Source organism: Notolabrus celidotus, chromosome 23 (assembly GCF_009762535.1).
Source record: "Notolabrus celidotus isolate fNotCel1 chromosome 23, fNotCel1.pri, whole genome shotgun sequence".
Lineage (NCBI taxonomy): Eukaryota > Metazoa > Chordata > Actinopteri > Labriformes > Labridae > Notolabrus > Notolabrus celidotus.
The window spans coordinates 21,021,371-21,047,030 of record NC_048294.1 but is presented as its reverse complement, the minus strand read 5'-3'; the positions used below and the strand labels follow the sequence as shown (position 1 = coordinate 21,047,030).

The 25,660-nt window shown below is 39.5% G+C and overlaps 3 protein-coding genes across 4 annotated transcripts; 2 read left to right on the top strand and 1 right to left on the bottom strand.

Moving 5' to 3' along the window:
* Nucleotides 1–3,102: 3,102 nt before the first annotated feature.
* mblac1 (metallo-beta-lactamase domain containing 1) lies at nucleotides 3,103–11,723 on the bottom strand. The gene is made up of 2 exons (XM_034676769.1): nucleotides 11,232–11,723; nucleotides 3,103–3,709 (listed from the first exon to the last, which is right to left on the bottom strand). Exons 1-2 carry the CDS (start codon nucleotides 11,661–11,663, stop codon nucleotides 3,470–3,472), a joined length of 672 nt encoding a protein of 223 aa, XP_034532660.1. The 5' UTR covers nucleotides 11,664–11,723; the 3' UTR covers nucleotides 3,103–3,469.
* On the top strand, nucleotides 10,982–18,073 carry LOC117807455 (butyrophilin subfamily 1 member A1-like). Of its 2 annotated transcripts, XM_034676767.1 has the most exons (11): nucleotides 10,982–13,512; nucleotides 13,652–13,737; nucleotides 14,247–14,318; nucleotides 14,403–14,465; nucleotides 14,552–14,635; nucleotides 14,812–14,925; nucleotides 15,113–15,247; nucleotides 15,525–15,653; nucleotides 16,699–16,783; nucleotides 17,001–17,027; nucleotides 17,346–18,073. In XM_034676767.1, the coding sequence occupies exons 2-11, from the start codon at nucleotides 13,681–13,683 to the stop codon at nucleotides 17,906–17,908; spliced, it is 1,329 nt and encodes a 442-aa protein (XP_034532658.1). In that variant the 5' UTR covers nucleotides 10,982–13,512; nucleotides 13,652–13,680; the 3' UTR covers nucleotides 17,909–18,073. The 2 variants fall into 2 exon arrangements, with proteins under 2 accessions (XP_034532658.1, XP_034532659.1); XM_034676768.1 differs by lacking the exon at nucleotides 15,525–15,653.
* A 637-nt stretch (nucleotides 18,074–18,710) lies between these two features.
* Nucleotides 18,711–25,197, top strand: mpdu1b (mannose-P-dolichol utilization defect 1b). The gene is made up of 7 exons (XM_034677192.1): nucleotides 18,711–18,891; nucleotides 19,821–19,886; nucleotides 20,351–20,483; nucleotides 20,627–20,712; nucleotides 23,065–23,183; nucleotides 23,324–23,434; nucleotides 24,694–25,197. Exons 1-7 carry the CDS (start codon nucleotides 18,765–18,767, stop codon nucleotides 24,823–24,825), a joined length of 774 nt encoding a protein of 257 aa, XP_034533083.1. The 5' UTR covers nucleotides 18,711–18,764; the 3' UTR covers nucleotides 24,826–25,197.
* The last annotated feature ends 463 nt before the right edge of the window (nucleotides 25,198–25,660 follow it).

Here is a 25,660-nt window from a genome sequence, read left to right as displayed (position 1 = left end):
CAAAGAGGGATTTCCTCGCATTTTCCCGCCTTTTTAAGCTTCCCATGACGTCATCTAGGCGGAAAGTGTATTTATTTAAAGCATGATCAGAAACAGAACATGTTGCGATGCGTTCAAGTGACGCGGGAAGTTTGACTACTTATCGACACTGTTCTCAGTGTGTGTTGGTTTTTCATAATGTTTAATGATTAGAGTGTAAGGGAGGATGGTTGGAACCACTTGTCTGTAATCTGTAATGTATGCCTTTATAAATTCAGTTTGCTGTGGGAAGCCGAGGAAGTTGTTTTGCATGTTTTCATGGCTGCACTTGTAAATAAATATCCCCTGATGGAACCTTCATTTAAAGCTGCTGGATGGAGTTCCTTTGCTAGTCATGAAACAGACTGAAATTAAAGCTGGGGTTGGTAGTCAGCTTTAGATACACTTTTTGTTATACTGGTTAAAATGAACTTTATGTCCCGATGGCGATCAATACATAATGTGTTCTTAAAAAAAGAGCGAAAAAAAAAGCCTCTATCTACAACCGGATTAAACCTGGGAAAACACCAACCAATCCCTGCCATCAGGAGCCAAATTATGAAACCAATCAAATCCCTTCCTGCCGTTCTGCCCGCCTCCTGCAAAGCATACATTTCATGTTTGTTTGTGTTTTTAACTTTCACTATGAGAATGTTTTGGTGTTTTCTTACTGCTGAGTGAGACATGAGTTGACGTAGTGCAAAACACAATCGATGTGCCGTTTTGAATCAGTCACCATCATATGGTCGCGAATCAGCAGCACTCATGCATGTGAGCGGGGGCGTCGTTTTGGAGGAACTCCGAAGGGAGGGAGGGAGGGGTTAGACGGAGTCTTGAGGAAATTGTACATTCAAATTCATGCTAGTTTTCTGTGGCTACCAACCCTAGCTTTAATACAGATGTTTCTTTATGAGCTAAACAAGCAAACAGGACCAGCAACATGAAATGTTAATATTTCTGTGTGGTTATTTTTGATGTCGGAAACCCCTGACAGAGGGTAGGTTGGCAAAGATCCTTGATAACTGACACATTTGACCATTAAAAGGTAGCAGGGTGAGATTTTTTGAGAAGAAGAACTAATTCCATGTGTAAAGAACAATCTCAGCAAAGACCGATTTGCCCACAGGGGGCACCAAAACTGACACACATCAAAATGTCCACACAGGAGCTTTAAGAAGCCTGAGCTTGTCCCCTACTTTTAACCATAAACCATAAGACGGAGCATTAGAGCAACATTACGACGGACGAAAAATGAGATTTAAAGACTAGTGTTGTACTTTTAGAAGAATATAGTCGGACATTTTTTAAAATATTGTAATGTTATTAAATGAACTATAAATTCATGATTTATTCATTGATAGACATTTGGTTAAATTAGAAGTATAAAGATGTACTTTTAGTCTATGCTAGCGTGTATTTTATTTTGAAGGGGAAAGATCAGAGGCCAGGTCAGAAAAAACCCAAAGAAACCACTAATTACTGATTTTAGGCCAAACCTGTTAATGTGAACGCAAAGTGCAGCATTACAGACGTCATTCCTGCAGGTCAAAAGTGAATCAAGCAGTGTGTGTGTGTGTGTGACAGATGTCAGAGTCCCTTCCCATCCCTCCAGACACTTTGTATAGAGCCATAATTCACTGATAAGGTAAACAAATCATAAACACATCTGCCTCACCTTATTAACAGGACACTCTGTAACTGACTGCAGTGTGATCTTTAACTACACACAGTGTCCTGACTGTTACAGCTGAAGGGTCAGGTTTTCACACACAGACACATATCCTTCATTAATTCAGTGATGGAGTCATACAATGACAGCAGGGGAATATTTAAGTATGATTAAAAGAAACATTCTCAGCCTTGTGAGAGAGGGACTCCTAATTCAGTGTGTCAAAGACTTTAACAGGATTCCCCCGTGTCTTATATGGTCGCCTGTTATCTCTATGAGGTCGCCTGTAGTACAAGCTTTACAGGAGCATGCACAGCGGCTATTTCTCTCTGCTGGTTTTTAAGATCTCTAGTTTCACGTCTTCTTCAACACAGCATGATGTTCATTTATTAAACAATGGTCCCATTTAGAGTCACAGAGACCAGGAAGCAGGGGAGGATCACCAAAGCCTGTTTTAAGAATCCCATGTCGGATCACAATAACTTTAAATTAAGGATGCAACTTGCTGCAACGTGAGCGTCTTAGTGAAGAGGGAGCTGACCCTCTCTACTTTTAAGAGTAGACTTCAAACGTTCCTTTATGATAAAGCTTATAGTTAGAGCTGGACCAGGCTTGGACCAGCTCTTAGTTATGCTGTTATAGGCTTAGACACACTGGGATCCAGTCTTTCCCTCTGACCTACAAAGCCCTTAATGGTCAGACAACTTCATGTCTTAAAGAGCTCATAGTGCCCTGTTAACCCTCTAGAACACTACGCTCCCAACATGCAGCCCTGCTGGTCGTACCTAAAGGTCTCTAAAAGTAGTATGGGAGATCAAGCCTTCAGTTATCAGACATCTCTCCTTTGGAATCATCTACCACTCAGGGTTCAGGAGGCAGACACCCTCTCTACTTTTAAGAGTAGGCTTCAAACTTTCCTTTTTGATAAAGCTTATGGTCAGAGCTGGCTCAGGCTTGGACCAGCTCTTAGTTATACTGCTATAGGCTTAGACTGTCACACTGGGATCCTGTCTCTCCCTCTCTCTTCTCTGTCTGCCTGTCTCTTACTTGAACTCTTCCTGTCCCATTAAAGTTACTAACCATAGACCTTTCTGGAGTCCTTGAGCTCCCTTTTCTTGAAGGTTCCTCTGGATCTCTGCTGCTGTGGACGTGCCAGACTCCAGCTGCTACAACTACTACTATCTGTCTCACCACTATCATCTCTCTTTCTCTTCATCTCTCTCTATCCCTCTCTCTAACTCGGTCTCGGCAGATGTGTGTCTAACATGAGTCTGGTCCTGCTGGAGGTTTCTGCCTGTTAAAGGAAGTTTGTCCTTGCCACTGTAAGTTGCTGAATGCTGCAAAGTGCTCTGCTCATGGTGGATTAAGATGAGATCAGACTGAGTCCTGTCTGTAAGATGGGACTGAGACCCAGCAGCAGAAAATAGTGTCTTTATTTTTGGGGTCAGACTTAAATGAAAATGACTCAGCTGCACACAAATCTAGTTTAAAGACGTTTGAATAAAACAGAAAAATCTGCTTCTCAAAGATCTGAGCTGCAATATAGAAATATTATTTTTCAATAAACCTTTTTATTTCTGTGCAGCAGCAGAAGAGAGCATGCTGTTAAAGAAAGAGAATCTAGAGCTATGTGTTGCTGTCCGTGTGGTCAGATGATTAGTTTGTACCTCAGGAGTTTCCCTCTGAGTGAATACATGTCCATCCCTCCGTCTAATCTTTCTTCAGTCATAAATCTCCTCCCATACTCGTCCAGGTCTTGAGATAATCCGTCTTGTTTCTGTATCAGTTCCTCAGAACCCTGAATGGGAGTCCGTGACCAGGGATGATCACATCCGCAGTGCGCAGCGCCTCCTGGCGGCTCACCTCCTGTACTGCAGTGTTCACACTCAGATCCCTCCAGCTGTCCTCGTCTGAGCAGCACTCAAATAAGTCCCCAGCAATGAGCACCGTGCCTGCAGAGGTTCCCTTCACCTGCACACTGACGTCCTGTGCCGTGTGTCCCGGAGTGGGAAGTACAGACACCTGAGGGACGGAGGAGAGAGATGACATCACATGACAGTCTGACTCCTCTTCTGTGCTGCGTTTATTTTAAGTCCAGACCAACTTTAAAACCAGGAGATAACTATTTCAATCAAACTTTAGAAAAACACTTTAAAGTCAGGTTTCATCAAAAAGAAGTGACACAGAAAAGTAGTAAAATAGAGACACCGTGGGGTCTGATGAAGTGTTTTAAATGATGCAACTACTCAGTTAAAAAACGCCTGGATGTATAATTATCTGGATCAAAAACATCAACAAACCGTCACAGATTCAAGCTGCATTGAAGTGATGTTGGATTATTCACAACTATGAGTTCCTGACAAGTGAAGTTCAAGTGAAGGTCTCCTGACAGAACATTGGAGGGGGATTTGGAGCCTGACTTGCAGAGTTGATGTCAAATCATGCAGAAAAGAGGACAAAAGGAGTTCTAGGACTGCGGTAATGAGGGGTTCCCAAACTTTTCCGCCCCTGACCCGAGCGGTCTTCAAAGTGATTCAATGTTGCTTGATACTTTATTTAGCGGGTCTGAAGGAAATGCGCACATGTGGCTGTTTCCTGTGCTGCTGTGAGTGAACCTGCTGCTACAGAGAGAGGCAGAAAACTGATGAAACACTTTTTATTTACAAGATTTTATGTCAAATTTAATGACTTTTGTTCTCAACACTTTTACAATAATGGGGGTAAAATGGAGCGTGAGATCGACAGGCGGATTTGTGCAGCGTCAGCAGTTATGTAGGGGTTGTACTGGACCGTTGTGGTAAAGAGGGAGCTGAGCCGGAAGGCAAAGCTTTCAATTTACCAGTCGGTCTACGTTCCAACCCTCACCCATGGTCATGACCTGTGGGCTCGGAGTAGAGCCGCTGCTCCTTCGCATCGAGGGGAGTAAGCTGAGACTGTTCAGGCATCTGATAAGGATGCCTCCCGGACGCCTCCCTATAGAGGTGTTCCAAGCATGTCCAACTGGGAGAAGGAGGAGCTGGAAAGTGCTGCTGGGGAGAGGGATGTCTGGGTCAATCTATCTGGACTGTTGTCTCCGTGACCTGACTCCGGATAAGAGGAAAATAATGGATGGATGGGTAAAATATGCAATTTGCGATTGTTTCTTCTCTCAGACTTCATGAAAACACTGAAGCTGGAAGAGCTTTGACTCTTCTGTGACACAGATTCATATCTGGTGACAGATTCGACCCTCATCACAGCATCCCTTACATGAAGGTTGGTTGGCCTTCTCTTGAGCAGAGCCAACACAAACATCCTGTACGTTTTTAAAGCCCTCAGTGGAGAGCGACTTTCTTACATTACAAACATGTTGGAGTGGCGTCATGGAGCCTGAATGACTCACACTGTACTCTGTGAATCAGCATTGATGGCCCTAACTCTAAAGATAACACCTATCACCTCTGGCAGAGTTAAGACTTTGATTTCTAACCGCTGTGACTCAAAATGTATTTTTGTTTTGTCTTGTCATTGTTTTTCATGTCCCTGTGATCCCAACGACAAAGAAATTGAATTGTCCTTGAGGCACCTGAATGCACCATCATGACTGAGGACTTAGTATGCTTTTAGTTTCAGCTCTTAAACTTTGCTGTACATATGTTTTATTTTGATATTTCTTGACTTTTAAGTCTAGCTTCATTCTCAAGAGTGTTTCCAAAACTCTACTTCAATCTCTGCTCCGTGATCTGTTGATATAATTCACTTGTTTATTTGTTTTGGGTTTGTTTACCTTCTTATTTTTTCCTTCCTAACTAAAGAGCGGGATTTTATTACTGTTTTTTATATCTAAGAAACATTTTAAAGTACTTATATCTGACTTTGAGTCTGGATTATTTTGAGCTTTGGGGTTAAATGTGTGCACACCTACATGCTGACCCCACAGTATGTTTTAATTAGGCAGTAATCATACATGTAAAAGTATTTATTTGTTATGTATATTCTTGCTTATACGGTAAGCAAGTATATAAATTCACATTACACACATGTACACCAAAACAAACAAACAAACAAACAAACAAACACTAAAACACAGGGCAGAATTAAATGAACAATAAAACAAGACAAACAAACAAACAAAAAAGACTTGTACAGACATTAACTCACTCATCAAAAAAGCTCGACCTCAATAATTTCACAATTCTTCTTCTTTAAATAAATGTTAGCAGATAAAAAAATAATAGAAATAACATACAATCTTTGACCACAAATCAAATGTTGCAGCACTCCACCAAGTACATCCTAGTTATGCTCTTAATTTTGTTTAATTCATTATCACCTCGGTGCCCAATAAATAAGGAGTACAGTAAAAGGAAATTCCAAATAGAAATTAAAAATATATATTTTGTTCTTTTCAAAGGCTTTTGTTTTTTCCATATTCAAATAATAAAGCAGTTTGTTACTTCAGTCTTTAAGTGAGGGAGGACATGTAGAGTTCTAGTGTTTTAAAACAAGTGTCTTCAATACAATGAAGGAACAAAGAATAACCCAGCTTTGTGGATATCTGACTCTAACATGTGAGACATGTTGAAAGATTCAAGTTGACATATTGAAATTTATTTCCACTCCCAAACCCTCAGTCAACCAAAGCTCTGTTTCAAACTTTCTGAATGGAAAGAATCTGTGATTCCGCATTACAGACAACTCCCTGAATCATTTCTGTCAGACTCTTTTATTCAACCCTCATGTTGTCTTCGGGTCAACTTTGACCCGTTTTCAAACTTTTTTTGTCATAACTATGCGTTGCTTTCATCTAATTGCTTGAAAATGACATGGGTGGTGCCCTGTGACACATTTTGTAAATGCACTTCGTGATCAATACTTATACTAAATTATGAATCTTTTACGAAACTTTACAGTCCCTCCAGGAAGTTGCGATTTCGCGATCGCAACTATCAACGCAAATTCAACCATTCAGCGCGATTTTTTCGCGGCCTTGCAATTTTATACAATCACCGCAACTTTCCGCAAAATTTGACCAATTACCTTAAACTCAGCCCCTGTACGTCATCGGTTTCATCATCAATTTAACTTCCTTTGAACATAAACATAAGTCCTCACTTGATCGGCACTTTTCAACAGCAAAACACGCAGAGAGAACGGATGAAAAGAGGACAGCAGGCAGGACAAGTGACAATGACAACGTTGTTATTTTTAGATACTAGAGTTATTATTTGAGGGGTTCAGTGTTCGCTTGGTCACCTACCTGCAGCAGGTGTGCTTTATGAACCAGCTCTCCTCACCTCCATGTAGCTTTCTCATCTTCATTGATGATTTTTACCCCCAGTGTGCGTTAGTGACGTCTGTTTACTATTTGAGGTTTGACGTTGTTGCTGCCATTACCGTAAAAAGCTCCGCGTCTACAGCTTGATTTAATCGAGTTTGGTGATACATCAGACACCTTTATTAAGTTTTGATCAACTCCTCGTCATCAAAGATGCAGATTCATTTCAGAGTGCCGTGAACTGACTGACTGTGCCTCTGTCACTGCGAGGTGCATTCAGGGAACGTCGTAAATGTAAAATGTAATTGTGATTCTGTGAATCAAGAGAATCAAAATACAGTCAGTGGCCACATGAAGAATGTTTTCTAAAAACAACTGTAATTTAGCATATGTACTTGCCCCTGAGATGTTATTGGGGGAAAAAAGCCAAAAATAAATCGCAACTTTCACTTTCACTTTCCCCGCATTTTTTTCAAAAAGCTGACGCAAAATCAGGCTTTTTGGGCCGCAACAATCACAAGAAAATCCCGCGAAATCCTGGAGGGACTGACTTTATAGCTTTTGTGGTCCTCCCAGGTCAAAAATGACCCGTGGGGCTTTGGGGTTACTGGTCACTCTTTTCAGAAAATGTGAGTGAAAACACACTGTCAAACACACACACACACACACACACACACACACAATATCAAGAAATTGTACTTTTCCTTGAATGCAGATCAGAGCATCCAGGCAACAACCAAACACAGACCCATACATGCACACACACATGTACACACACACTCAAACACACACACATACACACACACACACGCGCGCACACACGAACACTCAAACACAGACACAGGCACACACACAACCAAGAAATCTTACTTTTCCTTGAATGCAGATCAGAGTTTCCAGACAACAACCAAACACTGACCCACACAGGAACACACACACACACACACACACGTACGCACAAACAAAATAAAGAAATATTGCTTTTCCTTGAATGCAGTTTAGAGCATCCAGACAACACCCAAACACAGAAAGAAACACATACACACACACACACACACACACCTGAAAACATGTTACATTGTGTCCTTATAGCTTCCAGACCACTTTGAGACAGGGACATATGCAGACACAGACAGACACATGTATGCATTTTCAAAGCTGCACCTGTGTAAACCTGTTGTTCTTAGACCTTTGATGTGCCCCACCCGCTCTGGGGTCAGGATAAACACCAAACATCAAAGTCAGTATAAAACTATCAGTGTTTGGAAAAGTTCACATTTTAGTCCGAGACAGCACATTGAGGGGGAGCTAAACTGTTTCAGAGGTTCTTGATTTTATTTCTTATGCTACGAAGCTGGATTTTTGGTTATCGAGGTAACTTCAGGGTTAACTCTGGATTTTCAGTACTATGGCTCACTTCTTACCAGGTTAAATCACCATGGTTACTCAACTTCTTATCTGATCAGATTGGAGAAAACTGTCCACTGACCAATCAGGTCGCTCGATAACGGAGCTCTGTGAGCAAGATCCTGTTTCAAGTGATGAGGAGCTAGAATCAACTGATGAGGAAGAGGAGCATGGTGTAATGGCAGATGACTACAAGTCAAATGATGGAAATCTGCTTTAGTCATCCATTCCTGATATTGAAAATTTAAATATATTTGTAGCAGACAGAGAACAGACCTAGAGGTCCTACACTGATTGTGATAACCCAGAGTATTCCCTAATGTCTGCTTATTTTACACAAATATGAGCAATAGAAGTTCATGTAAATGAGGGCCACTGATATAAGGTCTAAAAAGAAGTTTGAAACTTAGTAATGACCCATAATGGCTTGGTAACAACGACTTATGAGATATATCTTATTCATTCTAAAGAGTCAAACCAGCCTGGGTCAATTTTGACCCACGAAGACAACAAGTGTTATACTGTGATTCTGTGAAGACATTGAAAACAGTTTCAAATTTTTTATCTTGACCAAATTTTTACAGAGACTTGTCAGTGATCATTAATGACCAAATATTCCTCTGATCATAATTTTGACAACAATAATTTAAAATTACAGCTAAAGCAGACACAAAAACAATGTATGATTTCATGTAAATGGGCATTATGGACTACATATTTTAAATATAATTGTGAAACCTAAGGCAATGGCTTGGAATGAAGTTGACTAAAGAGGTGTAAAACAAAATTAAGAGATAAATTATATTTTATGCTTTATAATAAGTTAAATTGGCCGGGTCAATTTTGACCCGGGAGGACAACAAGTGTTATTATTTGCTGCAGTAAAAAAATAATAAGTGGTTCCAAAACAATATTCTGACCAAACACTCACAAGAAAGAGCCTGTGAAAATTCATGAAGAAATTCTTAGGTGATCATAATTGTTGTCAAAATAATTCAAAAGGTATGTTTTTTAAAACCCAAAACCAAGTCATATCTTCATGTAAATAAGCCATGGTGACCATAAATAATGCATTAAAGGGTTAAAAGTTGTATGAATGAGTTCAAAGGAAGTGAGAGGCACCCTACTGCAGGCAAGATGGCGCCGCCACAACATCCACACCGGAAGTCCATACCGGAAGTCCATACCGGAAGTGATTCTTTAACCCCCTCTCTACCCAATGCCGGATGCTTCGAACTGGAAGTTTCTTCTTCGTGTAGCGTATTGATTGCATTAGTCTGTCGCTGCTAAATCAATTAGCAGAAAGCTAATTGTGATAGAGAGAGTGAGTGAGAGAGATCCCGCTGTGTATGAAGAACAGAATAATGTAGAGTGTTAGTGTGTGTGGGGGGAGGGGATGAGAAGGAAAAGACTGTAAGTAAGAGGGAAAATACACTCAAGCTGTACACAGAGATCTATATTCACCACAAAAACAACAGAGGCTCCCCAGAAATGTGTACTGTACATCTATCATCAGTGGCTGACAGTGGTGCCTCAAGTTGAAATATTTTAGTCCTAATATTTTATGTTGATTTGGAGTTTGTAATAGCAAAAGTGCATTGTTCTTTTTCAAGTACAACATTATCAATACAAAAGGGTTAAGACATCATACATATAACATTAAAAGAACATAAAATAAAGTATAATTCTACATTTCAAGTAGGGGTTGGATGGAAAGAAACAGTAGCTATGTATACATTTGCAGTTTTTCTAGTCATTCTAATTGAAGGTTCCAACTTCAATGTTTTCATGGACGCCAAATAAAGTGATCTTGTTAAGACATTGGTGTACATGCATCAAGCATTCAATCTGAATAAAACTGTTTGACAAGCTCAGAGTGTTTACGCCCATCTAATGTCTCAAAATAGAAGGAGAAACCATTCCCTCCGTTTGTTCTTGTGGTTAATGAACACCCCTGTCACTGTATCATTGTAACGTGTTACAAATTATGTTAAAAAAGAAACAGTCACCACACACCTCTACATTTTCCTCCTCCACTCGCCCCTGCACCATAGATAACATTCTGCTCTTCTCTCGTGACTGTGGATCTACTCTGGATCTGTATTTCATTCATTCATTAATCTATACATGTGATCACATAGGCAGACAGCATGCAAGGTAATTTGGAACAAACACTACAGCAAACTGTACTGAGGTACAGTCAGGCTAACACAACATAAAATAGCATATGACCCAGACAAAACAAGAGAGGCATATGCAGATGTCATCACGGCAGCATCATAATCAGCTTTAAGTATTTCAACACACACTCGGAACAAAAGGCTGTGCATGGCTGAGACGTTAACACTATAACTTAGTGATTCGTGCAGGCTTCTAAGTAACTTCTCAAAACAGTAAATTCTCAACAGCCTATACACTTTTGGAGTCAATCAACTAGTCAATAATACTGATACGATTAAAATGTAAGTGCAAAAAAGTTCATAGAATTACGCGTAAACCTACGTGTTTTTGAAGGCTTTTATTTTGCGTTCACGTTCCTGTTTTCAAGGCTTTTATTTTTGTAACTTTCGGTATTGACTTCCGGTGTGGGTGTTATTGCAACGTTTTTAGCTTTGTAACTTCCGGTATGGACTTCCGGTATGGACTTCCGGTGTGGATGTTGTGGCGGCGCCATCTTGCCTGCAGTAGGGTACTCTTGGGAAGGAAGTTGGCGAAAAAGATAAAATACAGAATCTGGTGAAACTTAATACTATAGGTTTTTAAACAGACATAACCACACCGGGTCAAAATTGACCCGGTGAAGATAAAAATTGCGTTGTCCAAACGAGGAAAACACAAGGGTAAAATATTTATATTAAATACAAACTAATAAACACTCACGTGCTCGTCCACGCGGAACGTTTCTCCCTCTGACAGTTTGTTTGGTCGGTACGTGTCCCCTTCACTGACGTCATATCCGACTATCACTACCGCATCCGCAAACAGACTCAGGTTTCCCACGTGGTCAGAGTGTCCGTGGGTACCCACCACCATGTCCACGTCCCCCGGGTCCAGACCTCTGTCTTTCAGGGTCTTCAGGAGAAAGTCCCGGTCCCACGGCCCCCCCGTGTCCACCAGGATGGTCCGGGGTCCAGTTATCAGGGAGATGGTCCCGTCAGCTCTGAACGTCCCGTCCGGCTGAGGGCGGCAGTACCCGGGTTTCAGGACCGACACGGAGTACGGTGCACCGGGGAAGTCCGTCTGAGAGTCCGGGAGAGGGACACTCTGGACCCCGGCAGGGACCACATCGCTTTCAGTCCGGTTCATGACCATAGACTGTAGTTCATGACATAAAACTACAGAAGAGCTGTTTCTTCTTCTTCTGTTATATTAACGGCAGGTTGCAAACCAACTGCAATGGTGCACAACCCCCCCTACTGTACCGGAGGATAACAGCAGGGTTTAGTTTTTCAGGTTACATTCTACAAAATGAAAACATCAAAACAAATAAGAAATAATAATACAATGAATTAAGGCATCTAACTAAATAAATACTAATACTTAATAGGTATATATTTAAATAAAGAAATACATAATGATAGGTCAATAAATAAATGATTTAATACATTAAAAGATATACTTTTTCAAACAAAGAAGTGAATTAATACGCCCTCTTTCATTTATTCAGTCTTAAATAGTTTATCCAACATGACTATAACCCAGCTTTTTTTTAACTCAACTTAAATTTGACATTAAATAACAAACAAACACTTAGAAAATATGAACTGCATACAGGGGAGTAAAATACATGACAAAAAATTTGCATTTCTCTTCTTCAGCTGTTGCCAAAATTGGAAATGCTGACTCAACCTAACTTTGATCAACCCGTGACTTATGATTGTTTTAGTCTTCTGTAACACAAAATCATGTCACAATCTCTGTGTCCTCTGTACCAGTTTAATTGTAGTGATAACTCACACGTTCATAATCCCTTTACCATAAAACTTACATTTATATGAGACTATCCTTTTCCTCCTCTGCATTTATTCCAGCTTTAAACGTTCTCATTTTGAAGTTTAATAAACAAATAAGATGCTCTTCCTACAAGAGCGATGTCAGGAGATGATGTGAAACCTGCAAATGCATCAACCTGGAGAGAACTACAGGGCTGCCTTCATGATGCACATTTCACACTGTTTTGTTGGTGTTAAAAAGTAGTTATGTTGCTTTTAATCCAGATGATGGCGCTACAACACTGCCTCTTAGACTAAGCGTCAATACTGATTTATTGCACGGTTTTAGGGTTGTGTTGTGCAAGTTTTTGGAAGAGTGTCCAACTGACTTTTGAGTTTTATATCTCTAAAACCTGCCGAGTCATAAAAATATCACCTCCAAACTCAAACTCAACTAAACGACAAGCATGCAGCTTCACAAAAGAACAGAGACAGAAAACAACAGGAGACAAGATGATGATCATAAAAAAATACTTCAAAATAAAATACAATTAGTACAATAAGTAAAGGTACAAAGCTAGAGGTTAAAAGAGATCTGTTAAATACAGGAAATGTATAGATAACTAAATAAATACATAAGATAAATACATGTTGTTAAAACCATGATAAGAAAATCAGTCAAGGACTAAAAATAAATTTCTCTAAATTAAAAGCCAGACTAAAAAGATAGTTTACTTTTAAAAACTAAAGATATACAGAGCTGTGACAGAATTTTAGACACTCATGAACTCAAATTGTCTTCTGGAAGTTTTTTTGGATTTCTGTCACCTTAACTTTGATTAAAGTCTATAATTATCATGCCTTTAATGCCCTTTATTATCCTGGATATAGCATCTCTGATATTTGACTTTGATTTCTTAACTCTCTGGGGTCGTCAAGTTTGGAGATATTTACTCAAAGAAATAAACCCAGCCTTTAGAAAATGATCACCATGCTTTAAACTGTGATATTCTCAAAGGATGTTAGTCTCGAAATATTGTTGACTGGGTTTCCTTCATAATTTTATTTTCTGAGGCACTTTGAACAAGACAATAAAAGCCGGTCAAAGTCTGCGCTACCTTCCAGTAAGCACGTTATAAAAGTTTATTATGAGCTCACAGTAAAAAAAAGTATTTCCTTATCTGGTCAGAGTCCAGACACAACAGAGACTCCACAGACAAACACATCAAGTGAGTATTTTAGATGCACAGGTTTAAACACAAGCCAAATGTTATTATATTTAATCTTTGCTGAATGTCTCTGCTGCGTATGTAAGAAACAAAGGATCCGATTTGTGTCTGAAAGTGTGTGTTGTGTGTTTTTTATCAGGTGTGAATCTGTGACCTGAATCTGGATGGATGATGGCAGCGAACACAACAAATCAGTCCGAGAAGAAAGATCTCTCAAAGAAGCAGGTACTTACCTCAAACCTGAATGTCATGTTTTTAAAGATTATCAGAGACAGGAAGAAGGTAAAAAATAATAAACAAGGGGTTTGTTTTGCTGTTCAAATGTCAACAATAAGATCCAAATGTTTTTTTTAATTACATCCATGCGTTGTGAATAAAGTGGAACGGTTTTTTTATTTGCTTTTTTCAGACATTAAAAAGTGACAATAGAAATAATCAGTCTTGTTGTTGATGGTCTTTTTTACTTTAGGGGGTCATAAAAGAAGCATCACTATTAACCTGAGTCAGGTTCATAACCAGCTGAAAACTCCTCACAGGAGCTTTAAAAGTTTAACTTTAGTCTCAGCTTTGACTTGATTCTTAAAACGCATCATGAGTCAACTTTTTTTATGCCAGACCTGTTTATGTTTCTATTTACTGTATAGCATTTTCATTGTTATTTAATGTTACAGTTGGAGCTTCTGAGTCCTCCACTCTGTCTTAATCTGGATTAATTTCTCTTCCTCCCCCCACAGACCAAAGCTCTGGAGAGAGTCAGCCTCGTGAGCTCTGAGCCCTGGCTGAAACCCAGCCTCAGTGAGCTCCAGGTGAGCTTTAACTCAATAAAATAACATGATTTATTAAAACATCAGAGTTTCTATCGTAGCTCTGACACGACTCTGCTCCGACAGGTGAAGGACTCCGAGGGATTATCCAGCAGCTGTCAGGTGTGGAGCTCGTCCTCTGCAGCGAAGGTGAATAAAGATCGTTATAAACTTAGAGTTAAAGAACAGACGGAGTGAAAGAGTGAAGAAAAACTGAACAACTTCTGTCCTTTCAGCCTGACCTGAAGTTGATGCAGAGTCTGTCAGAGTGCGTGCAGCTGCTTCAAACACTGTCAGAGGAGGTGAACAACATCAGCCAGGTAACACTACACCCAACTCGTCCTCCTGTTTGTAGAAAGAGAGATAAATCTGTGTTTCTATGCAGTCTATGTTTGTACGTTAAAGTCTGATGTTTGTTGAATGCTCTGCAGGAAGACACAGGTGCACAGCACATTTGAGATTTACAGTATATCCACTGCCTGCTCTGCTCCCTCAGGTTAAACAAGGCAGTAAGAAAGCAGCACCAGCAGGGGGCAGCAGTGAGCTGGACAGCATGGAGAGCAGCAGGAGTCTGATCTTGAAGTGGGCTGCAGAGCTGGAACAAAACATGGTGAAGAACCTAATGTTTACTTTCTTAAATCCTCTGTTGTTTATGTTGTTGTCATGTGTTTTTGAAATCTGAGTTTCCTGAAAGATCTAGAGACATGTAACTCAACTAAACATACTTTCATATGTGGTTAAAAAACTAAAGACTGCTGTCTTGTTTTACGGTGTAGTAACTCTGCCTTTATTTCCAGGTACAAAAGAAAACCAAACCAACCAATGAGAAGAAAAAAAGAAGAGAAACTCTGGGACGGAAAGAGAAAACAGACGAGGACAAACTGAACGAGAGGCTGCAGCAGTGGGCTGTAGAGCTGAGGGATATCAAAGAGGTGTGTGTTGAGTGTGTGTGTGTTGAGTGTGTGTGTGTGTGTGTGTGTGTGTGTGTGTGTGTGTGTGTGTGTGTGTGTGTGTGTGTATGAATTAAACATGTTGTGGGGACATTAGCATGTTTTAATCCTCACATTGTGGGGACGTGGAAGTCCCTTTAACAAAGATCATAAAATCTTGGACAAAGAAGGTTACAAATTTGTTGTTTTTATTTTGTGTGTGTGTGTGTGTGTGTGTGTGTGTGTGCGCGCGTATGTGTACGTGCGTGCGTGTGTACAGGCTAACGGTGTATCCGATGCGGAGCTGAAGAAGCTGTTGTATCCCAGAGGATCGATCAAGTCGAGGTTGGCGACCCTTCTTCCTCTGCTGGAGTTTGTGACCTGGTCTCTGTTAGCGGAGGATACTGAGGTGTGTGTGTGTGTGTGTATGTGTGTGTGTGTGTGTGTGTGTGTGTGTGTGTGTGTGTGTGTGTGTAGCACTACTACATTTTAGACACACTGTGTAACATGTGACATGCCATGTCACAAACACCTGGTACGGACTACCTTTCCTGTTTTGAGAACAGCTTCCTAAATTTGCAACTTGAGACAGAGAAGAGGAACACAAAGTTCTTCAGGAGTTTTTTTTCAAAAGTTTTTAGAAAACCAAACACCACAGAGAATATATTTCAACTGAATAAGATAAACGTGAGATGAAACCCTTTCTTTAGATTGTATTCATACTTTTAGTATGGTACTGGTACTGAAAGTAAACCTGTTGACTCAGGAGGATTATTGTTTCTAAGGATTATGCTCTGACTGTAGGGCTGTGTTGTCTGCATCAATTTATTCTAAAGTTGACTTTACTTTCACGTCTATGGAAGAGGATCAGATTAGTACCTTCTTTAGGGGTTAGGCCAGTAAAAAAACACATTGACCTTTGTTTTTAATTCTTAGAAGTCTGACTTTCTAGAATGAGATCAAAGCCAGAATTCTGGGTTTAATCTCAGAATTCTGACGATCCAGAATTCTGAGATCAAAGGCAGAATTCCAGAATGTCAGAATTCTGGCTTTGATCTCAGAATTCTGGATATAATGTTCTTTTTTTTTAAATGTATACTCGTCTTACCTTCAAAAGAAATGTTTTTCAATGGCCCTAATTCTCTTCTGTTCATTTCAGTCACCTACCCCCCTTTATATATTTATGAATGTGTATGTTTATATATAGCTTCTTTAGGATAGAACTAAAGCTATGAGTATGAGGTTTATATGTTTCAAAGTCAAAATTCACAATGCTTTTATGTTATAAACAAATATTCATGCCTCAAGGGCTGGTTAAAGTTTGCATGTGATTGTTGGACTCTCAGTGGTTCTGGGATGATCTTCATCTGATGTCCAGATGTTACTTGTCGAGGGAAAAGCATCTCTTTGAACACACCAGCAGACAGTAACGTGTGATGATTGTGACCCTGCAGGAGTCTGTTTCCATGATGTGGCTGACGACTAAACAAAAAGCCTGGAGGACGGCGAGCAGAATCCCCAAATACATACCCAACTCAGGTGACTCGGCTGCTGCCTTTACCTCCACGTCATTTTTAAAATTTACCTTATAGATTTAAAATGTCAAAAAGCTATCAAATATACCATAACATAAAAAAGTATTTTTAGATAGATAGATAGATCTTTATTTGTCCTTAATAAGGAGATTTGTTGCCACCGTCTGTAAAAACAAAACATGCTGCACACATGCATAATCTGATACGTTTTTGTCTTTCAGTGTGGCAGTGGATTCAGAGCGCTGCAGGTAATCTTTATTTCATAATTTACTACAAAGACATGGACGTAACCTTTAGGTCTGAGAGAGCATTAAACGTGTGTTCTACCTAATTTCCAGCAGGGAGCGACTCCAGAAGTCTATGAGAAAATAGTCCTCCATCTCAGCTGATTAATTCCCTCAGTACACATTTTCCTCATGATTTTATCAATCAATAAATCTTGATTTGTATAGCGCTGATTCACAACCAATGTAATCTGAAGACTCTTTCCAAACAGAGCAGGTCTACACTGAGAAATGAACAGATATACCTTCACTTCTAACAGAACCTCTGTTCCTGAATCTCAGTGTCTGTCAGGTTCGACATCAGCTCCTGTCACCCTTGGCTTGTCGTGTCCCCAGACCGGCTGCAGGTCCACGAGGAAGCTTCTTGCTCCCCTGCTCCCTCAAACAGTTCGAGTCTCCCTAAATGGCCTCTCGTGTTGGGAGACACTGTCATCACTGCAGGGAGACACTACTGGGAGGTGGAGGTGGAGGTGGAGGTGTCGGTGTCCCCTGAAGGCAGCTGGAGAATAGGAGTCATGTCCCAGTCTGCCCCTAAGAAGAAAAACTCCACGCTGTCCCCCAAAGGAGGGTTCTGGACTCTGCGGAAGGCGTCCAGTTTGTGGGCCTGCACGGACACGCCTACTAACCTGCAGATGGCATCTGTGCCTCAACGGGTTGGGGTGTATGTGGACATGGAGGAGGGTCAGGTGTCTTTTTATGACGTGGATCAGAGGGTTCACGTGTACACGTTCTCCGATACGTTCAAACATGGTCTGATCCCCGTGTTCGGATGGCTGGACGGAGACACGCTGCTGAGGATCAGACCTGCAGACCTGTCAGTCACTGCTCAGGGAAATCACACGTAGGAAGCTTGTTGGTCTTTGTAGATTCACATTTAGATATCATTTTGAGTTCTACATTTTCTTTCAATCATTACATATCTGCAGATCATTTTTGTTTATTTTTTATAACTTCACCTTCAAATGTCTTAACTCTGTTACACTTGATACAATAAACGCTCTCAAACACTGTTTTATTGTGTTTATTTACAAAATAAATCTGCTTCATGGACTCAAAGTAGAGCCTCTAGACTGTAATTTTTATAATAAATGTGTTATACTAAGGAGAACAATGAAGGGGATGAGTAAGATATTCAAAAGTAGAAATTATAAAAACACTTGCTATCCGATTTTTTATTATTCCTGTCATTTTGCTGATTTCTGAAGGGCCACGCTGTCCATCAGCTGGTTTTAGATCAATGTCATAACACGACCTGATAGGATTAATACGATTTTTAAGAATGTTTTAGCAAAAATGCACACATTTATATTTTATGTAAATCTTATACATGATTATATTTGAAGGTTTTATTAAAAAAATATCTAAATGCATATATAAATATTTTCCTACATTTTTTAAATCTCGCTTTTTACTTTATCTATTTTCCAATTAATTTCACAACTGAGCATAAAATAGTTATTAGTGATAGTTATTCTAACCACTCTCAGAACCAGTGTTATTGCCGTTCTAGCCAGTATTAATCTAATAATCTTTTGTTCTCCTTTTTTAACATTGTTGTCTTTTTTTTTAATTGTATAATCATATTAATCGTCTCAATTGTTGATATCGTATAAATAATCGGAACCTTTGCACTCTGTTCCGCGCAGGTCGGACTCTTTATGTGTTGCACACTGAACAGCTACGTCACCTCTACTCTCCACAATGGCGGAGAAAACAGACCTGTACCGGGGGTCGTCGTTCATGGACCCTTTAAAGGGGTTTCTGTTGACTTATTTTATGCCAGAATCATGTTACGACGAATTCTTTCTGAACTTTAACTTTCTGGACGGTAAGAGGAGTCATTTATTTAAAACAGCTAACTGTTAGCTTCATGTTTGAACGTACTCGGTGTCTGCAGGTAATAGACCGGGTTAATGTGTTGGTTTTATGTAGATTTATCTTTTTGTTTCTAAAGAAAGTTCTGGATGAAAGTCTAACAAATAATATGAAGACTTATTTGTTTTTCAAATGTTATTTTTCCCAATTCATGACATCCCCAATACACGTCTTTATTATTATTATTATTATTATTATTATTATTATTGGTGTTGTTGTATATCACATCTATATTTATTATTATTATTATTTGTCGTTATTATTATTACTATTTTGTATTTGTCGTTATTATTATTACTATTTTTACTATATGATTATTATAGTTGTAACAATTTGATATTTTATTATAATTGTTAATTTTATTATTTTATTTTATTTTGCATTAATATTATATTATTATATTTTTGTTATTATTATAATCATTATTATTATTATTTTATTTTGCATCAATGTAATATTATTATTATTAACATTACTAATATCATTATTACTGTATTATATTAGTATTACTAATATATATATGATATAATATTAGTATTACTAATATAATTACTGTATTATATTAGTATTTATTTTGTTATCATTATTATTTATTGTTACCGTAGTTACTATTGTTATTATCATTTTATTTGTATATTTTTATTTTTCCTCATTATTATAATTATCATTTTGTTTTATTATTATCGTGACTTACTACGATAATTATTGTATTTATTTCATTTTGTATCATTCTTTTATTATTATTATTATTATTAATATTAATATTAATATTAATATTATTACTGATAGCCAAAGACAAATCAGAGATGTAGGTCAACATAAATGCAATTTAAACGAAGTGATGAAACACCATCACTAACTCATGAATCATTTTTATTTCAGTACCATGTCTGAAGATCATTCTGAGCAAAGGTCTGGGGATCGGCATCATCCTGGGATCAGTGATGGGTAAAACTCCTCACTCCATCTTTATTATTGTCTTCATTTGGAAACCTTAGAAGGTCTTGATCTAACATTAATAATTAATATTATGTTTCAGTGAGTTTAGATCATAAAAAATATAAAATGTATTTATTTTATTGTAATTTTTATCATGTTGTTTCATGTAAGCACATTTAATATTCTTTATGCTGCATATATAGAGAGCCAGGTCTTTAACAAACAGGGATAGACATGAGGTAGTCAGGGAACTTTCACTGAGTGCAGTGCTTAGTGCTGTTGCCTCACAGAAACACCTTTCTGTGAGGAGTTTGCATGTTCTCCCTGTGCATGTTTGAACTCTCTCTGTTACTGATAGGCAAATAATACTGCAGACAGTGACTTGTGTGTGTGTGTGTGTGTGTGTGTGTGTGTGTGTGTGTGTGTGTGTGTGTGTGTGTGTGTGTGTGTGTGTGTGTGTGTGTGTTTTCCAGTGAAGCTGCCTCAGATCTTGAAGCTGGTTGGAGCAAAGAGCGCTGAAGGTCTGAGCTTTAACTCGGTGCTGCTGGAGCTGCTCGCCATCACAGGAACCATGGCGTACAGCATCGCCAACAAGTTCCCCTTCAGGTCTGACACACACACACACACACACACACACACACACACACACACACACACACACACACACACTGAGACTGTTGTAATCTCTGTGTTCAGTTGGGTCAAAGTTGTGTAACTTGTTGTGAAACTTGTGCTGTCTGTTCCCTCAGTGCGTGGGGAGAGGCGCTCTTCCTCATGCTGCAGACCGTCACCATCGGCTTCCTCATTCAGCACTATGGAGGGCGAACAAAGGGAGGTGAGAGAGTTCCCCTCCAGATATTAAACCAACAAACATGTCCATTATTGATTAACCTGATGATTCATATTATTTCAAATGCTGACATTAAAGAACAGTGAAGTCATTTTAGTCTATACAGTTTTAAAAGGTTTAAAAATACCCATCACTGTGCACCCCATGTACAGAGGCCAGTCCTCTTCAGTGCTGCAGCTGCTGGTTCATCTCCCCATACTGACTGTTTGCATGTTCACCCACACAAAGAGACTCTAATCACAGTTTTCCAAGACCCAAAGTGAGCTCTCCAAACTCATTTTTTATCTCAAATTAACATTAAAAGTTCCAATAATTTCACCTAAAATATGAAAAAAGCTGAAAATCATCAGTTTTCAGAAGCTGGAATCAACATGTGTGTTATTATGAGTGGTTTATTTTTTAGGGATACAAACGGCATACACTGAAACTGAAAGCAGCCGTCTGAATATAAGATTTAAACAGGAAGTTAAAAAGGTAAATGGGAAAGGTATGTTAACAAGTAGGGCTGAATGATTAATCGAATTCAAATCGCAAAGGCTGCGATGTCAATCATTTGCCTTTATCATAACATAAGTCTAGCCTATGAGAAAGAACAATTCAATTTGATATAGTTTATCATAATACAGATTGATTTATTACTTGTGTTAGTTGAAAAATACATGTGAAGAGGACCTTGAAAAAATAATCGCATATTAAATCGCAATCGCAATATTAAGGAAAATAGAAGCAATTAGATTATTTTCCAAAATCGTTCAGCCCTATAAGATAAAAAAATGACTTTGCCGTTACAGATATGCAGAAAATCCGACTCGATTGCAGCTTTGTTGATGAATCAACCAGGATTTGGCGGCTCTCTTAAAGCATTTTTCAACCACAGGAACTTTACCCCTGAACTACGTGCATTTCGACCGGAGGAGCCAGGGTCTAAATTTAGTTCAGGGGTAGATAATCTCCCCCCTGAAAAGTCCCTGCTAGGGGGGTAGTACTTTTCAAAGGTACCGGGACATTCGTGGGGCAGGGTCTGCAATGCTGAACGGTAGAAGAAGCTGTGATTCTCTTGATTTAGCAGCTTGTAACAGTAGTCTTCTCTAAGCCCACCACAAATGCGTCTCTCATGGTGTAACGGTTTTAAAAGTGACCCTGTAAACTGGAGACCTTCAGCTGAACGTGTCAGTGTTTGTGGAGTTTACACAGCTGTTGAAACACAGAGGGAGTTCCTGGGAATGCAAACTAGTTTAGTTTTTATTAAGATTTCAAAATATCCTCATCAGATATTTAATGATCGTCTAAAGACGTTTATGAGGGATGCATCCGGCTGAAAGTCTCCAGTTAACAGGGTCGCTGTTTAAACCAAAACACAGTCCGATCTCTGCCACGGCCTCTGGAGTTAAAAAGGATTTTAAAGCCGTGTTGAAACGTCTTTACTACTCGCGCTTATCTCCTCTCACGTGTTGATTCAGTGAATCCATCTGTGATGAAATATAGCACCATCTAAAACAGCGCCAGCTGAGTCTCTTCATGCTAACAGGCTAACTGTTGTGTTGCTCATAATGATACCTGCCTGTCCGTCTGCTTCTATGGTGTCATCTGTGATGAATGGCATTCATCTTTGTTTTACTGGTCTGGTGGTGTCGTGCATTTACTTTTTTTTTTTCTCCATACGTCACACGGTTTGCACAATCTACCCGGGACTTCAGCCCGCGGTCGAAACGCAGACAACAATGGGGGCACAGGAACCTTTTAGTTCTGGGGAAATAAGTTCTGGGGGCTAAAAGACCCCAGAAATCTTGGTCGAAATGCACTTTTAAAGGTACAGTAAACACAGTACCTTTAAAACAGCTCATATTGGCCTTGATTGTCTAATTTCTTTGCCTTTAAAATGTAACACTGCTGTTACCTGTAATGCTGACATATTGCGGGTCTGTTGCAGGTAACTTTTTATGTCAGACAGGAAGCTTCAAGCCAAGCAGATACTTTTTCTGATACGGTTTAGTTTGAAATATAATCACTAATCTTTGGGACTTCATTTATTTCAGATGAAAATTAAAAAAGATCAATTCATAAAGTTAATGGATGAGATGTAACCATATCTAGTGTCATCACAGTTGCTTCAGTTGACATGTTTAAGAGTTCATATTATTGAAGGTGAGGTGAAGCTTTAAACTCAGCAAACACAGCGCCATCTGTTGGCTGGTGAGTTGTTTGTCTTGAAGGTGTTAGATACATTGTACTCTGTGACCTGCAGCTGTGCAACAATCAGGATGCCTTCAGGTGCACCGTTATGACTTGTTTCCTATAAAGTCTATAAATGACCGTCACTGTGTGTTCTGTCTCCAGGTCTGCTGTTCATGGTCGTGTATTTTGCTCTGCTGCTCCTCGTGCTCTCTCCCGTCACTCCCCCGTCCGTGGTCACCTCCATGCAGGCCTCCAACATGCCCGCCATCATCATCGGCAGGGTAACTCATACAAATATTATTATTCATATCATGTTTGATGGCTGTAAGTAGTCAGTAATCACTGTTATTAAGACTCAGTCCTGTGTACTTATAAATCAGAGAGCAGCACAGGATCAACTCAAAGTGTGTGTTTGTCTCAGCTGATCCAGGCGGCCTCCAACTTCCGAAACGGGCACACCGGTCAGCTCTCGGCCATCTCTGTGTTCCTGCTGTTTGCTGGATCCCTCGCTCGCATCTTCACCTCACTACAGGTAACTGTGTGTGTGTGTGTGAGTGTGTGTGTGTGTGTGTGTGGGTGTGTGTGTGTCATGCACATACCTAAGAAACAATCAGCTTATTCCCTTTTTTGTCCATTTATCACTCATATTTAAGATGAACAGAAGGTACTTTTTCTGAAAGAAAGGATGAGCTCTTCAGTGAAGAAACCCACCCCATTATGCCCTCCACTGATGAGTTCAGTAGCCCACCACATGGCCCCTAATGTCCCCCAAAGCCTGAGATTGAAAGGACAGATGAGCAGTGAGCGCCAGCACCTCAAGTGGGCTCCTCCCTTCACTGATGTTTCCTTTAGTTAAGCCACGACACCTTGGAGAGCTTAACCAGTTAAAGGCTGGCGTCCCAGAGCAACTCCCCTCCATGCCAGCTCCCACTGTCCATCATATCCACTTGTAGAAGACCCCAATTTAATAACCCAACCCATACAGTACTGCCACGTACAACCGACCCAGGCTCCGTACAGGCAAGCTCCAGGTAGTGACAACATAGATACTACCTCCTCTAGCACCTGGACCCTTGCAGCCCCCACCACCCAACACACAACAAGAAGAGACTGTAGCTATATACAAAGAAGACTTTCTGTAATGTCACAAAAATACAAGAACCGTGACCACCAACGCCATTTTTTTTGCGCTGTCAGCGTCTATTTTCTACTAAAGCTAAATGTGATTCAGCGTTTCCAGTGCTCAGAGTCAGATGATTTCTGTCTCAGCGCTCTCAGTTGAAAACAGTTCAACTTTGGGAACACCGCAATGTAACTTCCTGATCACCGTCCAATCAGAAACAACAAGTGGCGGGACTCCTAAAATCAACTTTTTAACAATAATGGCGGAGGTCCATATGGAGGAGAAAAGTTATCACACTTGTTTTTTCAAGGTTTAATTTCCGAGTTTAGAGCTGCTGATGCTCTGACGGGATTTCTATCAATAGTTTTTACAGTTTCGTGTTAAAATTACATCAAATAAAAGCAAGTGTGAACATACAGAGCATTTCAAAACCTAACGGTCAGACTTAGGGAAGCAGAAGTGTCACAGGATTACATCCATAACCTAGCAATAGTAAACGTTGGCGAGAAGCGCTCTGAAGTTGAGGTTTTGGACGCTGACATCACAAAAACACGACTTAACTTTTTGCACCAATAAGTCATTTAAAATCAGAATGATGCTAAATGAACCATGAGCCTGTATTCACATGTCTTAAGTACATTACTTTGAGTTGTATCATCTTCTTTCAGGAAACTGGAGACACCCTGATGGCCCTCACGTACGTCATATCGTCGGCCTGTAACGGCATCATCACTCTGCAGGTTCTCTACTACTGGAACAGCTCTCCAGAGGGCAAGAAGAAGAAGAAGAAGAAGGAGTAGATAAAAACAAAGGACTGTAATTGTAGAGCAACACTTTTTCTGTCCATATCAAACTTCAGATTCTCAAAGAGGCGTCTGTGCAATGTGAGAGAATCAATGAAATGCATGTAGAGAGACTGAGCCTGCTGGACAAACACAATGTGAACATCAGCTGTTTTTTGTTGCTGGGTCCAGTTTTCTGTTCTTACATTCCTCCTGATCCAGAGTTTTCTTAGTTTAAACATCTGGGAGCAGTTTTGTGCACTGACATGCTGAGTTTCCTCGTCCAGGTGCTCCACCTATCATTCTGATGATTTTTTTCTAAATGGTTTTAAACTGTTTGACCGCTGAGATTTGTTGTTTCATTTCACATAAACATGATTCCACATGAAAGTTTCCTGTCGTTACATTTTCTTTTCTGCTCTGTTTCTTTTTCAGGAATTGAGTTCTTTACAGCGATTGAAAAATCAAAAAATATCAAGACTAAACATAAAGCAGAAATGTTTATAGAAGTATAGGCTAATGCACATCAATTGCAATACAATTATTATAAATAAACAACAGGGAAATAGTCAATAATTAAATAAATAAATGCTAAAACTTGGCGAGTTAACCACAAAGACTTCTTTTGGTTCCTTCTTTTAAATGTGACAAAAATAACACTTATTTGCAAATGACAGATTTCTGCAACTTTCTGCAGAATCTTTTATCAAAATCTGACACAAAGAGACCAACATGATTACATTTCTGAGATGAAAACATTGATTTGAGTAAAATTTACACCAAAAAATAGACTACCAAAAACTATGGTTGAGGGCATCCATTGCTTTGTTTTGAAACCTGAAGTGTGGCACTT

What these genes read in the sequence shown, in the direction of transcription:
- LOC117807455 (XM_034676767.1), top strand. Translation starts at nt 13,681, where the DNA reads ATGATGGCAGCGAACACAACAAATCAGTCCGAGAAGAAAGATCTCTCA. An exon ending in CAGAGCTGGAACAAAACATG is followed by an intron (nt 14,926 to 15,112) that starts GTGAAGAACCTA and finishes CTTTATTTCCAG; the next exon opens with GTACAAAAGAAAACCAAACC. An exon ending in AGCTGAGGGATATCAAAGAG is followed by an intron (nt 15,248 to 15,524) that starts GTGTGTGTTGAG and finishes GCGTGTGTACAG; the next exon opens with GCTAACGGTGTATCCGATGC.
- mblac1 (XM_034676769.1), bottom strand. Translation starts at nt 11,663, where the DNA reads ATGGTCATGAACCGGACTGAAAGCGATGTGGTCCCTGCCGGGGTCCAG. An exon ending in CGTTCCGCGTGGACGAGCAC is followed by an intron (nt 3,710 to 11,231) that starts GTGAGTGTTTAT and finishes TCCGTCCCTCAG; the next exon opens with GTGTCTGTACTTCCCACTCC.
- mpdu1b (XM_034677192.1), top strand. Translation starts at nt 18,765, where the DNA reads ATGGCGGAGAAAACAGACCTGTACCGGGGGTCGTCGTTCATGGACCCT. An exon ending in CATCCTGGGATCAGTGATGG is followed by an intron (nt 19,887 to 20,350) that starts GTAAAACTCCTC and finishes TGTGTTTTCCAG; the next exon opens with TGAAGCTGCCTCAGATCTTG. An exon ending in TGGAGGGCGAACAAAGGGAG is followed by an intron (nt 20,713 to 23,064) that starts GTGAGAGAGTTC and finishes TTCTGTCTCCAG; the next exon opens with GTCTGCTGTTCATGGTCGTG.